The 14,626-nt window shown below is 35.5% G+C and overlaps 1 protein-coding gene across 1 annotated transcript in view; it reads left to right on the top strand.

The window, feature by feature from the left end:
• The window catches only part of LOC123840951 (disintegrin and metalloproteinase domain-containing protein 32-like), a 193,785-nt gene that overhangs the window by 7,319 nt on the left and 171,840 nt on the right, over positions 1-14,626 (top strand). Inside the window, exon 2 of the mRNA XM_064585520.1 lies at positions 10,130-10,209. Within this exon, the coding sequence (XP_064441590.1) occupies positions 10,130-10,209 (80 nt within the window). The remainder of the gene's footprint in view (positions 1-10,129; positions 10,210-14,626) is intronic.

Here is a 14,626-nt window from a genome sequence, read left to right as displayed (position 1 = left end):
GCTCGTGTTTTTGGTGTCATATCTAAGAATCCATTGTGAAATCTATAATCATGAAGATTTGTTCTTCTAATAATTTTATTGTTTTATCTCTTAAATTTATGTTGTTGATCCATTTTAAGTTAATTTTTATATATGGTGTGAGGGAGAGTTCCAACTTCATTCTTTTGCATTCATTCTGGTTTATTTTTATTAACCATATCCTGTTTCTGTTTATTCCTATTTTTTTTTAAGATTTTATTTATTTATTTGACAGAGAGAGACACAGGAAGAGAGAGGGAACACAAGCAGGGGGAGTGGGAGAGGGAGAAGCAGGCTTCCCGCCGAGCAGGGAGCCTGATGCTGATGCGGGGCTCAATCCCAGGACCCTGGGATCATGACCTGAGCTGAAGGCAGATGCTTAACAACTGAGCCATCCAGGCGCCCTGCTTCTGTTTATTCCTAATAATGCTTTTGTCCCATTGAAATCTATTTGTGCTAGTATTAACATAGCTACATTAACTTTCCTTTGACTAATATTTGCTGTAAGTATATATTTTCCCTCCTTTTTTGTGACAGATTCCTCAGTGCTCACTGAGTATCTACCTTTTGCCTACATTTCTTGGCCTTTTTCTAAACTATCTCTTGCTCATGAGGTTAAGAAGAAATGATGTGTGTAATTTTTGGATCAAGACAATTAAGAGTTGGTCTCCTTCTTCCATCTCTCTTTTCTGGTGCCACAGTCATCTTTGAAGCCATGAGCTGAGTTTATGGTGTTACCAGTTGGAGGGAGCCTGGATCTTTGAGTCACTCCTTCAATGAAAGCTCCTGGTGACCCTCATCAGACTTTACATGAAAAACAAATAAGCTTTTATTGTGTTAAGTCACCAAGACTTCAGTATTTTACTTATTACCATTCTATAGCCTGGTCAGCCTAAGTTGACTAATATAGAAATTGGAACTTTTAAGTGGTGTGCTGTCATAACAAACTTAAAATAGACGTCTTTGAGCTGCTGGGCAATGAATGGTGGGTAATGGATGATAGATCACAAAAAATTGAAACCAACTGGAAGTTACAAAACATTTCATAAAGTTGTATTTCATAAAGTTATAGTTAAACTGTATGATCGCATTCTACAGAAGTTAGATAACAGAATGTTATCTTTCTGCAGTGGAGGTCAGTGTAATTACTCAAGTTTGGCAAAGTGGTAAGAGAAGGAGATAATCTCAGGGAACAATTGGCCAGTTTGCAGAAAGAAATGATAGGGAATAAATCCAGAAATTTGGGGCCTTTCAGGATTTTAAAAGGTGACTGATTCCACATTCCAAATAGTAAGAAATGGAATTTAAAAAGGTTTGAACACCAGTGCATCAGTAAAACTCTCAATTAGATAAAATTACTCAGGGCAGAGCTCTAATTAAGGGTATGGGCAGGGCGCCTGGGTGGCTCAGTTGGTTAAGCGACTGCCTTCGGCTCAGGTCATGATCCCGGAGTCCCAGGATCGAGTCCACATCGGGCTCCCTGCTCAGCAGGGAGCCTGCTTCTCCCTCTGACCCTTCCCCCCTCTCATGTGCTCTCTGTCTCTCTCATTCTCTGTCTCAAATAAATAAATAAAATCTTTAAAAAAAAAAAAGGTATGAGCATATATTTTTCTAGATAGACTCAAGGCTGCCATCATTAAGTTGAAAGAGGGAGAGAGAGAAAGAGATGGGAGGGGAGGAAGGGAGAAATAAGAGTTAGGCAAAGAAATTAGAGAAGACAGAAAATATTTGCAAATCATTTGTCTGAAAGGGGCCAAGTATCCAAAATATAAAAGACATAGAAATAAAGCAGATTTGAAAATTATGACTTTAAAAAGTTTTGTATGTGTATAACTTATATTGAAAGCAACTAGATGAGGAACTACTAAGTTTTTGAAGGTAGTATATTAGCAAAGGAATTTCAAACTCAGATTAAAAAAGCTTTTGACTATTTAAGAATTAAAATAGCCCTTGGGCCCTGAAATTTCCAGATCTATGTAGGTAGTAAACTGGAAAATCCATTCAGCTCTCAAGGAAGGTATATTTGTATTTAAATCTATTATGGTATTTTATGCTTTCTATGTATTATGCTTTTTATATGAGAACATTTAAAAAAATCTCATTTCCTGTCTTATGTGTTTTGTATTTCTAATTGTAATGTAACAAAGTCCCAAGTTAAGAATATAATTTCTTCCAAAAAAGACAATGACCATAGAAAGTTGTCAGACACCACCTTCATCTTCTTACATATTATTGTTATTTAGTATTTAGTGCCACTTTTATTTATTGTTTCTGAAATTAGTCATCATCTCTATTACTGTTTACTCAGTCAAGTTTGCTTAGATTTATCCACTGTTTACTGCTTTCTTTGCTTACTTTGTTTCTAGCACTTCTTTGTTTTTTAGATTTTTCATAAGAATTCTGAGTGGCAAAATGTCTGCGGTTGACTTGAAAATATCTTTATATCTCCCTCACTCTTGAATGACAGTTTAGCTTGGTATGGAATTTCAGGTTGACAGTTATTTTTCCAATAGCACTTTGAAGATATCACTCCATTGCTATTTGGCCTCTACTTTTTAAAAAAAATTTTAATTATGGAAATTTCAAATAAATGCAAAAGTAGAGGAGTATAAAGAACTCACCTTCAATAGTTATAAACTCCTAGCCAGTTCTTTTTCTTTTTATGTTCCTCACCACTTCCTCTGTTCCATTATTTGGAGCAAATTATAGACATATCGTTTCATCTCTAAATACTCCAGTATGTATTGCTAAATGACAAAAAGATACTTTTGAAATATAACCACAGGATCATGATCACACCTTAAAATTTAACAATTTCTTATATTATCCAAATTCCAGTCAGTTCAAATTTTATTTATTTCATTTTAAAATTTTTATTTAATTTCTTAAAAGAGATTTTATTTATTTGAGAGAGAGAAGGAGAGAACAAGAGAGAAGGAGAGTACGGGGTGGGGGGACAAGGGGAGAGGGAGAAGCCGACTCGATCCCAGGATCAGGACCTGAGCCAAAGGCAGACGCTTAACTGACTGACCCACCCAGATGCCCCAAATTTTATTTTTTTTAAACTGAAGTATACTTGACACATAACATCCTATTAATGTCAGGTGTGCATCATAGTGATTCAATGTTTTTATATACTACAAAATGATCTCCACAATAAGTCTGGTTACCATACAAATTTATTAAAATATGATTGACTATATTCCCTATGCTGTACATTACATTGCCATGACTTATTTATTTTATAACTGGAAGTTTGTACCTCTTAATGTCCTTCATCTATTTCCCCCCACCCAATCCATCCCGTTCCCCTCTGTTAATGAACAGTTTGTTACCTGTATCTATGAGTCTGTTTCTGTTTTGTTTTTTCTTTTGTTTTGTTTTGTTTTTTAGATTCCACATACAAGTGAAATCATGTGGTATTTATCTTTCTCCATCTGACATATTTCACTTAGCATAATACCCTCTAGGTCCATCTATGTTGTCACAATGGCAAGATTTCCTTCTTTGTGATTGTCGAGTAATGTTCCATTGTGTAATGTTCTTTATCCATTCAACTATTGATGGGCACTTTGTTTGCTTCCATATCTTACCTATTGTAAATTATGCTGCTGTGAACATAAGGGTGCATATATCTTTTCTTCGAATTGGTGTTTTGTTTTCTTTGGCTAAATACCCAGAAATGGAATCACTGCATCATATGGTAGCTCTAGTTTTCATTTTTTGAGGACTTCCATACTCTTTTCCAGTGGCTACACTAACTTACATTCCCACCAACAGTGTACGAGGGTTTCCTTTTCTCCACATCCTTGCCAACACTATTTTTTGTCTTTTTGATCTCATTATAGTTTTGATTTGTATTTCCCTGATGATTAATGATGTTAAACATCTTTTCATGGGCCTCTTGGCCATCTGTATGTTTTCTTTGGAGTAATGTGTATTTAAGTCCTCTGCCCATTTCTTAGTTGGGTTGTTCATTTGGGGTGTTTTTAGATATTAAGTTGTGTGAGTTCTTTGGATATTAACTTTTGGATATTTTGGATATTAACCCCTTATCAGATGTATGATTTACAAAATCTCTCATTCAATAGCTTGCCTTTTCATTTTGTTGATGGTTTCCTTTGCTGTACAAGTTTTTTAGTTTGATGTAATCCCATTATTTATTTTTATTTTTTTATTTTTTAAAGATTTTATTTATTTGACAGAGAGAGCACAAGCAGAGGGAGAGAGAGGGAGAAGCAGGTTCCCTGCTGAGCAAGGAGCCCGATGTGGGACTCGATCCCAGGACCCTGGGATCATGACCTGGGCCGAAGGCAGCCGCTTAACCGACTGAGCCACCCAGGCGTCCCTATTTTTAGTTTTTTTGCCCTTCCTTGAAGAGGCTGATCCAAAAAAAATATTGCTAAGACTGATGTCAAAGAGCTTACTGCCTACTTTTTCTTGTAGGAGTTTAATGGTTTCAGGTTATATATTCAAGTTTTTAATCCATTTTGAATTTATATTTGTATATGGTGTGAGATAATGGTCCAGTTTCATTCCAGAATTCCAGAATAATTTTCTCTTAGATGATGTATTAATATTATTGTTGCTGTAACAGGTTACCACAAATTTAGTGGCTTAAACAATACAAATTTGTTATCTTACAGTTTGTAAAATGGGTCTCCTTGGGCTAAAATCAAGGCCTTGGCAGTGCTGTGTTCCTTCTGCAGGCTGTAGTAGACAACCTGTTTCCTTGCCTTTTCCAGATTCTAATGGCTGTTTGCATTCTTTGGCTGGGCCCCCTTCCTCCCACCTTCAAAGCTAGGAGCATTGGGCTGAGTTCTTTTCACACTACCATCTTTCTGGTTCTCTCTTCAGCCCCATTCATTTTCTTTTAAGGACTCTTGTGATTAAATTAAGACCACATGGATAATACAAGATAAATTCCCTATTTTAAGGTCAGCTTATTGGCAACCCTAATATACTTTGCTATGTAACCTGACATATTCACAGGTTCTGGTGATTAGGGTATGGACATCTTTGAGAGGAATTATTATTCCCCTTACCACAGACAGTGAGATGTTAGGGTCTAGGAAGAAGTAAAACTAAAAGTGATAAATACCTGAGGCAGTAAGGATGGTGAAGGTACATTGCTCTCACTGTCAAGTGAGAATGCAAACTTGCTCCTGGAATTCTCTGCTTATTGGGATAGAGAAAACACCTTTTTCTATCAGGGATTACATGCAGGTGCCAATGCCTGTGTTGCTTTGCTTCAGTAAAGAGACTATGTTTAGAACAATATTTGTTATTGCAGTCACCACCTGATTAAACTTAAGACAACTCATTGTCATTATTGCTTATCATCAGCACAAATCAAACAAACAAAATAGGAAAGTAATAGGATTCACTGCTCTTTATTTTTTTAAAATTTTTTATTGTTACGTTAATCACCATACATTACATCATTAGTTTTAGATGTAGTGTTCCATGATTCATTGTTTGTGCATAACACCCAGTGCTCCATGAAGAACGTGCCCTCTTTAATACCCATCACCAGGCTAACCCATCCTCCCATCCCCCTCCCCTCTAGAACCCTCAGTTTGTTTTTCAGAGTCCACTGTCTCTCGTGGTTCGTCTCCCCCTCTGATTTCCCCTCCTTCGTTCTTCCCCTCCTGCTATCTTCTTCTTCTTCTTTTTTTTTTCCTTAACATATATTGCATTATTTGTTTCAGAGGTACAGATTGGTGGAAATCACTGCTCTTTATATTTCAGTTCTTCTCAGGTTTGGACTGCCTTCTGGATTTAGAAATACTTGGTTTAATGTTTTGGTGATGGTGCATATGATATTCAGAGATTTCTATTTGGCCCTCCCTACCATAATAATCCTCATTATATGGGTCAGGGAGGCAAATTGGGGATTCTATAAGATATTGATTATATCTCTTTCCACATACTGTTCCGTAATTGGGCAAATTATGATAGGATGCATTTGTAGACCCATGAGTAAACTCAGATTTGATCCTAAATTTCATGTATCACCAGTCTTCTTGTAAGCACACATCTTTTCCTGAAACGAACCACAGTTATATTTTAGGTCCTCTAAAATAAGTATTAGCTTAGAGCAAGTGTTTAATATTCCATACAAGGTCTGAGTAATTGGGTTTTGATTTTACAGATCCAATCTGAAGATTTTTCTTTTAGTTGGTTATTTCATTCTACTTACATTTGTTGATAAGACTGAGATTTTTGATCTCACAGCTTCTTAATTATGTCATACTTTTCTAACTTCATACTTTTGGTAAAGTCTTTCACTGTAAAAATCTGACTTTTGGCTTATTTTCTGGGTGACTTTGTGTATGTTCTCTTAATTTGGAATATTTTTAGTGTTTACATAATAGATTAAAATTTTTATTTAGGCAGTAATAGTGATTCCTCACTGTAACTTGAAAATTTAGTATCTTACTACTTCCCACTTCCTGCTTTCCCCTTTATTGTATGACTGTGGTTATTTTAAATCTTAATTCTTCTATACTGTTATGCCATTGAACAATATGTTTCTACTTCTACCACTTGATTTTCAGCTTTAATCACAATTCTTTTTGGACCACATTGCTGTAAATTTAAGGAAATCAGTATGCACATATAGTATTCCTCTTTTGTTGTACTGCCTGACATTATTATAGATGTTATTATGTCTATATCATTTGCACTCTATTAAATAACTATAGTTCTCAAAGTTGTTTTAGCCTTATTCTATATTTAAATTTATTTAATACCCACTACTAACATTTTACTTTAACTCTACTGATATCTTCATTGGAAGAAGTTTCTCTGCCTTTGGTGACAGGGACATTGAGCTACTTCCTTTACGTTTTTGCTTGTGACTACTTCTCCTTTGCCTCTATATTTGAATGAAAGTTTTGCTGGGTATGAAATTCCAGGTTTTTCACACTTCTTTTCTTGAAGATTTTTTTTTTTGATTGATTGATTTATTTATTTTTCTTGTAGTTTTAAATTTTATTATGTTATGTTAGTCACCATACAATACATCATTAGTTTTTGATGTAGTGATCCACGATCCATTGTTTTCGTATAACACCCAGTGCTCCATGCATTACGTGCCCTCCTTAATACCCATCACCGGGCTAACCAATCCCCCCTCCCCCCTCCCCTCTAAAACCCTGTTTGTTTCTTAGGTCCATAGTTTCTCATGGTTCATCTCTCCCTCCAATTCCCCCCGCCCATTTTTCCCTTCCTTCTCCTAATGTCCTCCATGTTATTCCTTATGTGCCACAAATAAGTGAAACCATATGATAATTGACTTTCTCTGCTTGACTTATTTCACTTAGCATAATCTCCTCCAGTCCCATCCATGTTGATGTAAAAATTGGGTATTCATCTTTTCTGATGGCTGAGTAATATTCCATTGTATATATGGACCACATCTTCTTTATCCATTCATCTGTTGAAGGGCATCTTGGCTCTTTCCACAGTTTGGCTATTGCGGACATTGCTGCTATGAACACTGGGGTGCATGTGGCCCTTCTTTTCACTACATCTGTGTCTTTGGGGTAAATACCCAGGAGTGCAATTGCTGGGTCATAGGGTAGCTCTATTTTTAAATTTTTGAGGCACCTCCACACTGTTTTCCAAAGTGGCTGTACCAACTTGCATTCCCACCAACAGTGTAAGAGGGTTCCCCTTTCTCCACAACCTCTCCAACATTTGTTGTTTCATTCCCTGTCCATTTTTGCCATTCTAACTGGTGTAAGGTGGTATCTCAGTGTGGTTTTGATTTGGATTTCCCTGATGGCTAATGATGATGAGCATTTTTTCATGTGTCTGTTAGCCGTTTGTATGTCTTCTTCAGAGAAGTGTCTGTTCATCTCTTCTGCCCACTTTTTGACTTGAAGATTTTTAAAAGACCTTGTTCTTCAAATGTGTGGAAGCATATGGGAATAGCTGTATGCTTAACACTCTGAAACCACAGTGTGTATAATCAGTCTTTCAAGTATGATCTTCTTTCATTAAAGTTTCTGCATATGCATAGAAACATATGGGAATAGCCATATGCTTCTCATTGGAACTACACTATATATAAACCATCGCTCAAATAACATCTTTTTCATTGATATATATGTGTTTATAAATGTATGTGTAAAAGAATGTGGGAATAGACCTATTCTTACCTGAATGTAACTACATGGAATATAATGTGTGTTTCATATAACACTTTCTTTCATTAAGATAAAAGTGTTTGTAAACATATGATGTGAGCATATGGGAAGAGCCCTGTGCTTATCTCATTGAACCACACTGTGTATATAATCCATTGTTGAAGTAACATTTTCTTTCATTAATATATATGTGTTTGTAAATGGATGTGTAGAAACATAAGGGAAGTGCCTTGTGCTTCACTCACTGAAACTACACTGTGTATACACCATCATTCAAGTAACATCTTCTTTAATTAGTATAAATCCAGTAACACCCAAACTCACTAACCCTAACCCCAACTTTAGCCCCTAATCCCAACCCCTTAACCCCCAACTGCCAACCCCTAACCCCTAAACCTAACCCTAAACCCTAACCCTAATCCTAACCTTCACCCTAACCCTAACCCCCAACCCCTAAACCTAACCCTGAATCGAACCCTCTGGAGAGTTCTCTAAACAGCAGGGTGCCAGGCACATACCCTCACCCTGACCCTAACCTTAACCCTAAACCTAAAATTGGCCATAAACCCTAACCCAGCATCTGAGAAGAAAAAAAAAAGTGGTATGTATACAATGAAATATTACTCAGCCATAAAAAAAGAGAACAAAATCTTGCCGTTAGAAATGACATGAATGGAGCTAGAGAGTAGTATGCTAACTGAAATAAGTCAGAGAAAGATGAATACCATTTAAGAAACTAAACAAATGAGCAAAGCGGGGGGACGGAAAGGAGAGCAGCAAACCAAGAAATGGATCCTTAACAATGCAGAACAAACTGGTGGTTACCAGAAGGGAGGTGGGTGGGGGCATGGGTTAAATAGGTGATGGGGATTAAGGAGTGTACTTGCTGTGATGAGCACTGGGTGTTGTATGGAAGTATTGAATTGCTATATTGTACACCTGAAACTAATATTAACATGTATGGTAACCAACTGGAATTTAAATAAAAACTTAAAAAAATAAAGACATTGTTCTTCATTTTTTTTAATGTTGAGTAATGTAAAAATTCTCAGGCTAGGCTGCTTTTCTCCCTAATGCCCAATATGATTTTCTTTTCTTTTTTTTTTAATATTTTATTTATTTATTTGATAGAGAGAGACACAGTGAGAGAGGGAACACAAGCAGGGGGAGTGGGAGAGGGAGAAGCAGGCTTCCTGCTGAGTAGGGAGCCCGATGTGGGGCTTGACCTCAGGACCCTAGGATCATGACCTGAGCTGAAGGCAGGCGCTTAATGACTGAGCCACCCAGGTGCCCCCCCAATATGATTTTCTTTTTCTTTCTTTTTGCTCATAGGCCCATAGGATTCTTTCTTTACCTTAGACACACAATAACTTTAGTAGACTAGGTCTGTTTTATTATCAGTTATTATTGAATTCAGTGAACTTTCCAGTCTATGGTTTCTAATCTTTTATTTTTATTTCAGGAAAATTTTCTTTTTAATTTTAATTTTTATATTTTTTATTAACATATAATGTATTATTTGTTTTAGGTGTACAGGTCTGTGATTCATCAGTCTTACACAATTCACAGCACTCACCATAGCACATACCCTCCCCAGTGTCCATCACCCAGCCACCCCATCCCTCCCACCCCCCTCCACTCCAGCAATCCTCAGTTTGTTTTCAGGAAAATTTTCTTGAAGTATATCTTTGATTATTTTTGGTCTATTTGTTCTGTTTTCCTCAGGAGCAACAAATTTTGTGTAAGTTTAATACTATGCCCCTGTCCCCACCTTCTGTCCTTTTTTTGGTCTTTCATAACTATCTTGTCTGTTTTTGAATTAAGTGTTTTCAAGATTTTTGTAGGAGTACATATTGATTACTCATATGTGCACAAGTGAATTCTACAAAAGAACCTGAACAAATACTTAGTCAGGTATAAGACACAATTATTAACTGTCTTTTTCCTTTCTTCAGGTTCTCAAAATTCATTTCTACAAATTGTAGTTCCAGAGAAAATCCAAGCAAATACAAGTGATAATTCAGAAGCAGACAATGTAAGAGATATTTTTCATGTAAATATTATATGAAATTTTAATTTTTATTAATGACAAATATATCAACCCCATTATAGAATGAATATAAGTATGCAGTATTACTACTGATATGGAATTTAAGGTTTTGATAGTAAAAGCAAATATATAGATCAGAATGTTGTGTTTTGCCTAACATTTGTCATTGCTTATGGTAAAAATTTTAAAAGTTCAAATAAAATAAATGATGTAGGGGCACCTGGGTGGATCAATCAGTTAAGTGTCTGCCTTTGGTTCAGGTCATGATTTCCAGGGTCCTGGGATCAAGTCCTGCATAGGGCTCCTTGCTCAGCAGGGAGTCTGCTTCTCCGTCTCCCTCTGTGTGTTCTCTCTCTCTCTTAAGTAAATAAATAAAATCTTTAAAAAAAAAAGATGTAGAAGAATTAGGTTCTTATCTGAGGAATATCTAGATGATTCAATGAAGAGAATAATTTTCTCCAAATGATTAAGGAGAATCTCTTTAAAAATTTTTAAAAATTTTAAATGTAGTTGACACACAATGTTCCATTAGTTTCAGGTGTACAGCATAGTGATTCAACATCTCTCTACATGATGCTGTTCTCGCCACAAGTGTAACCAACATCTGCCACCATACAACACTATTATAATATCATTGACCGTATTCCCTTGTTGCACCTTTTATTTTCATGACTTATTCCATATAAATGAAAGCCTATATCTTCCACTCCCTTTCAGGCAGTTTGCCTATCCCTTAAACTCCCTTCCCTCTGGCAACCATCAGTTTGTTCTTTGTATTTACAGGTACAGTTCTGCTTTTTGTTTGTTTGTTTATTCACTTGTTCTGTTTTTTAGATTCCTCATATGAGTAAAATCATATGGTCTTCGTCTTTCTCAGTCGGGACTTATTTCACTTAGCATAATGCCCTCAAGGTCCATGCATGTTATCACAAATGACAAGATTTCATCTTTATTTATTGTTGTGTGATATTCCAGTGTGTGTGTGTGTGTGTGTGTACCACATTTTCTTTACATATTCATTTATCAATGGACACTTAGATTGCTTCCATATCCTGACTACTGTAAATAGTGCTGCAGTAAACATAGGGTACATATATCTTTTTGAATTCGTGTTTTCATTCTATTTATTTATTTAATTCCAGCTATATTAGTTTCAAGTGTATAATATAGAGATTCTCATTGCTCATCACAGTAAGTGTACTCTTAATCCCCTTTCTTGTTTTACCTATCCTTCCGTCTATCTTCCCTCTGGAAATCACTGGTTTGTTCTCTTTATTTAAGGGTCTGCTTTTTGTTTGTCTTTCTTGTTTTGTTTTGTTTCTTTAATTCCACTATGAGTGAAATCATATGGTATTTGTCTTTCTCTGACTGACATATTTCACTTAGCATTATACCTTCCAGATCCATTCATGTTGTTGCAGATGGCAAGATACCATTCTTTTTCATGGTTGAATAATGTTTGTTCTATTGTGTGTATGTACCTCATCATCTTTATCCATTCATCTATCGATGGACATTTGGGTTCCTTCCATATCTTGGCTATTACAAATAATGCTGCAATAAACATAGGGGTATATAAATCTTTTCAAATTAGTGTTTTGTATTCTTTGGGTAAATACCCAGTAGTGGAATTACTGGATCAAATGGTCATTCTCTTCTTATTTTTTTGAGGAACCTCCATACTCTTTTCCATAGTGGTTGTACAAGTTTGCATTCCTACCAACAGTGCACTAGGGTTGCTTTTTTCTACCTCCTTGTCAACACTTATTGTTTCTTGTGCTTTTTATTTTAGCCATTCTGACTGGTCTGAGGTCATATCTCATTATAGCTTTGATTTGCACTTTCCTGACGTTGAGTGATGTTGAGTATCTTTTCATATAACTGTTGTCCATCTGTATGTCTTCTTTGGAGAAATGTCTGTTCATGTCTAGTGCCCATTTTTAAATTGGATTATTCAAGTTTTTTTGGTGGTAAGTTGTGTAAGTTCTTTATACATTTTGGATATTAACCCCTTATCAGATATACCATTTGCAAATATCTCCTTCCATTTGGTGGGTTCTCTTTTAGTTTTGTTAGTTGTTTCCTTTGCTGTGCAGAAGCTTTTTACTTTGTTATAGTCCCAATAGTTTAATTTTGCTTTTGTTTCCCTTGCCAGAGGAGACATATCTAGAAAAATGTTTGTATAGCTGATGTGAAAGAGATTAGTGCCTATGTTTTCTTCTTGAAATTTTATGTTTTGGGGTCTCATAGTTAGGTCTTTAATCCATTTTGAGTCTGTTTTTGTGTATGGTGTAACATAGTGGTCCAGTCTCATTCTTTTGCACGTGGTTGTCCAGTTTTCCCAACACCATATATTGAAGAGACTGTCTTTTTTGCATTGCATATTCTTTCCTGCTTTGTCAAAGATTAACTGACCCTATACTTGTGGGTTTATTTCTGGGCTCTCTATTCTGTTCTGTTGATCTATGTGTCTATATTTGTGCCAGTACCATGCTGTTTTGATTACTACAGGTTTGTAGTATAGTTTGAAAGCTGGGATTGTGATGCCTCCAACTTTACTTTTCTTTTTCAAGATTGCTTTGATTATTCAGTCTTTTGTGGTTCCATACAAATTTTAGGATTATTTGTTCCAGTTCTATGAAAAATGATGGTACTGCATTAAATCTGTAGATTGGTTTGGATAGTAGAGACATTTTAACAATATTAATTCTCCCAATCCATGTGCATGGAATATTGTTCCATTTGTCTGTGTTATCTTCAGTTTTTTTCATCAGTGTTTTATAGTTTTGAGAGTACAGGTCTTTCACCTCCTTGGTTAAGTTTATTCCTAAATATCTTATTATTTTTGGTGTAATTATAAATGGGATTGTTTTCTTAATTGCTCTTTCTACTACTTTGTTATTAGTGTATAGAAATGCAACAGGTTTCTGTACATTGATTTTGTATTCTGCAACTCTACTGAATTCATTTATCTGTTCTAGTAGTTTTTTGGTGGAATCTTTAGCGTTTTCTCTATATAGTATCATGCCATCTGCAAATTAAGTTTTACTTCTTCCTTACCAATTTTGATGTCTTTTATTCCTTTTTCTTGTCTGATTGCTGTGGCTAGGACCTCCAGTACTACATTGAATAAAAGGGGTAAGAGTGTACATCCTGGTCTTGTTCCTGACCTTAGGGGAAAGGCTCTCAGTTTTTCACCATTGAGTATGGTGTTAGCTGTGATTTTTCATATATGTCCTTTATTATGTTTAGGCATGTTCCCTGTAAACCTACTTTGTTGTACTTTGAATGAATGAATGTTGTACTTTGTCAAATGCCTTTTGGGCATTGATTTAAATGATAATATAGTATTTATCCTTTCTATTTTTAATGTGATGTATCATGTTGATGGATTTGGAATATTGAACCACGCTTGCATCCCAGGAATAAATTCCACTTGATTGTAGTGAGTGATTTTTTTAATGTATTGTTGGATTTGGTTTGCTAATATTTTGTTGAGGATTTTTACATGTATGCTCATCAGAGATATTGGCCTGTAGTTTTCTTCTTTTGCAGTGTCTTTATCTGGTTTTGTTATTCGGGTAATGCTGGCTTCAGAATGAATTTGGAACATTTCCTTCCTCTTTACTTTTTGGAGTTGTTTGAGAAGAATAGGTATTAACTCTTCTTTAAGTTTTTGGTAGAATTCACCTGTGAAGCCATCTGGTCCTGGACTTTTGTCTGTTGGGAGTTTTTGGATTACTTATTTGATTGTTTTTAGAAATTTATCCATTTCTTTTAGGTTGTCCAATTTGTTGGCATATAATTTTTATAATATTTTTCTGTATTTCTTTGGTGTTGGTTGTTATTTCTTCTCTTTCAATTCTGATTTTGTTTGAGTCTTCTCTCTTTTTTTTTTGGATGATTCTGGCTAAGGTTTTATCAATTTTGTTTATGTTTTTAGGGAACCAGCTCCTGGTATCATTGATCTGTTCTATTGTTTTTTTAATTTCTATTTCATTTATTTCTGCTCTAATCTTTATTATTTGTCTTTCAATTGGTTTGGGGCTTCTTTTACTGTTCTTTTTCTAGCTCCTTTAGGTGTAAGGTGAGGTTGTTATTGGAGATTTTTCTTGCTTCTTGAGGTAGGCCTGTATTGCTATAATCTTCCCTCTGAACAGTTTTTGCTGCATCCCAAAGATTTTGGACTACTGTGTTTTCATTTTCATTTGTCTTCATATAGTTTCAATTTCCCCTTTGATTTCTTGGTTGATCCATTCATTGCTTAGTAGTATGTTATTTAACCTCCATGTATTTGTGTTCTTTCCAGATTTTTTCTTGTGGTTGATTTCTAGTTCCATAACATTGTGGTGAGAAATGATGCATGATATGATACCAGTCTTTTTGAATTTGTTGAGACCTA

Source organism: Mirounga angustirostris, unplaced genomic scaffold (genome assembly GCF_029215605.1).
Source record: "Mirounga angustirostris isolate CCGP_5_RB_7025 unplaced genomic scaffold, mMirAng1.0.hap1 SCAF_2, whole genome shotgun sequence".
NCBI lineage: Eukaryota > Metazoa > Chordata > Mammalia > Carnivora > Phocidae > Mirounga > Mirounga angustirostris.
Note: the sequence above shows the minus strand (reverse complement) of the source record. Positions and strands in the feature narration are given on the sequence as shown.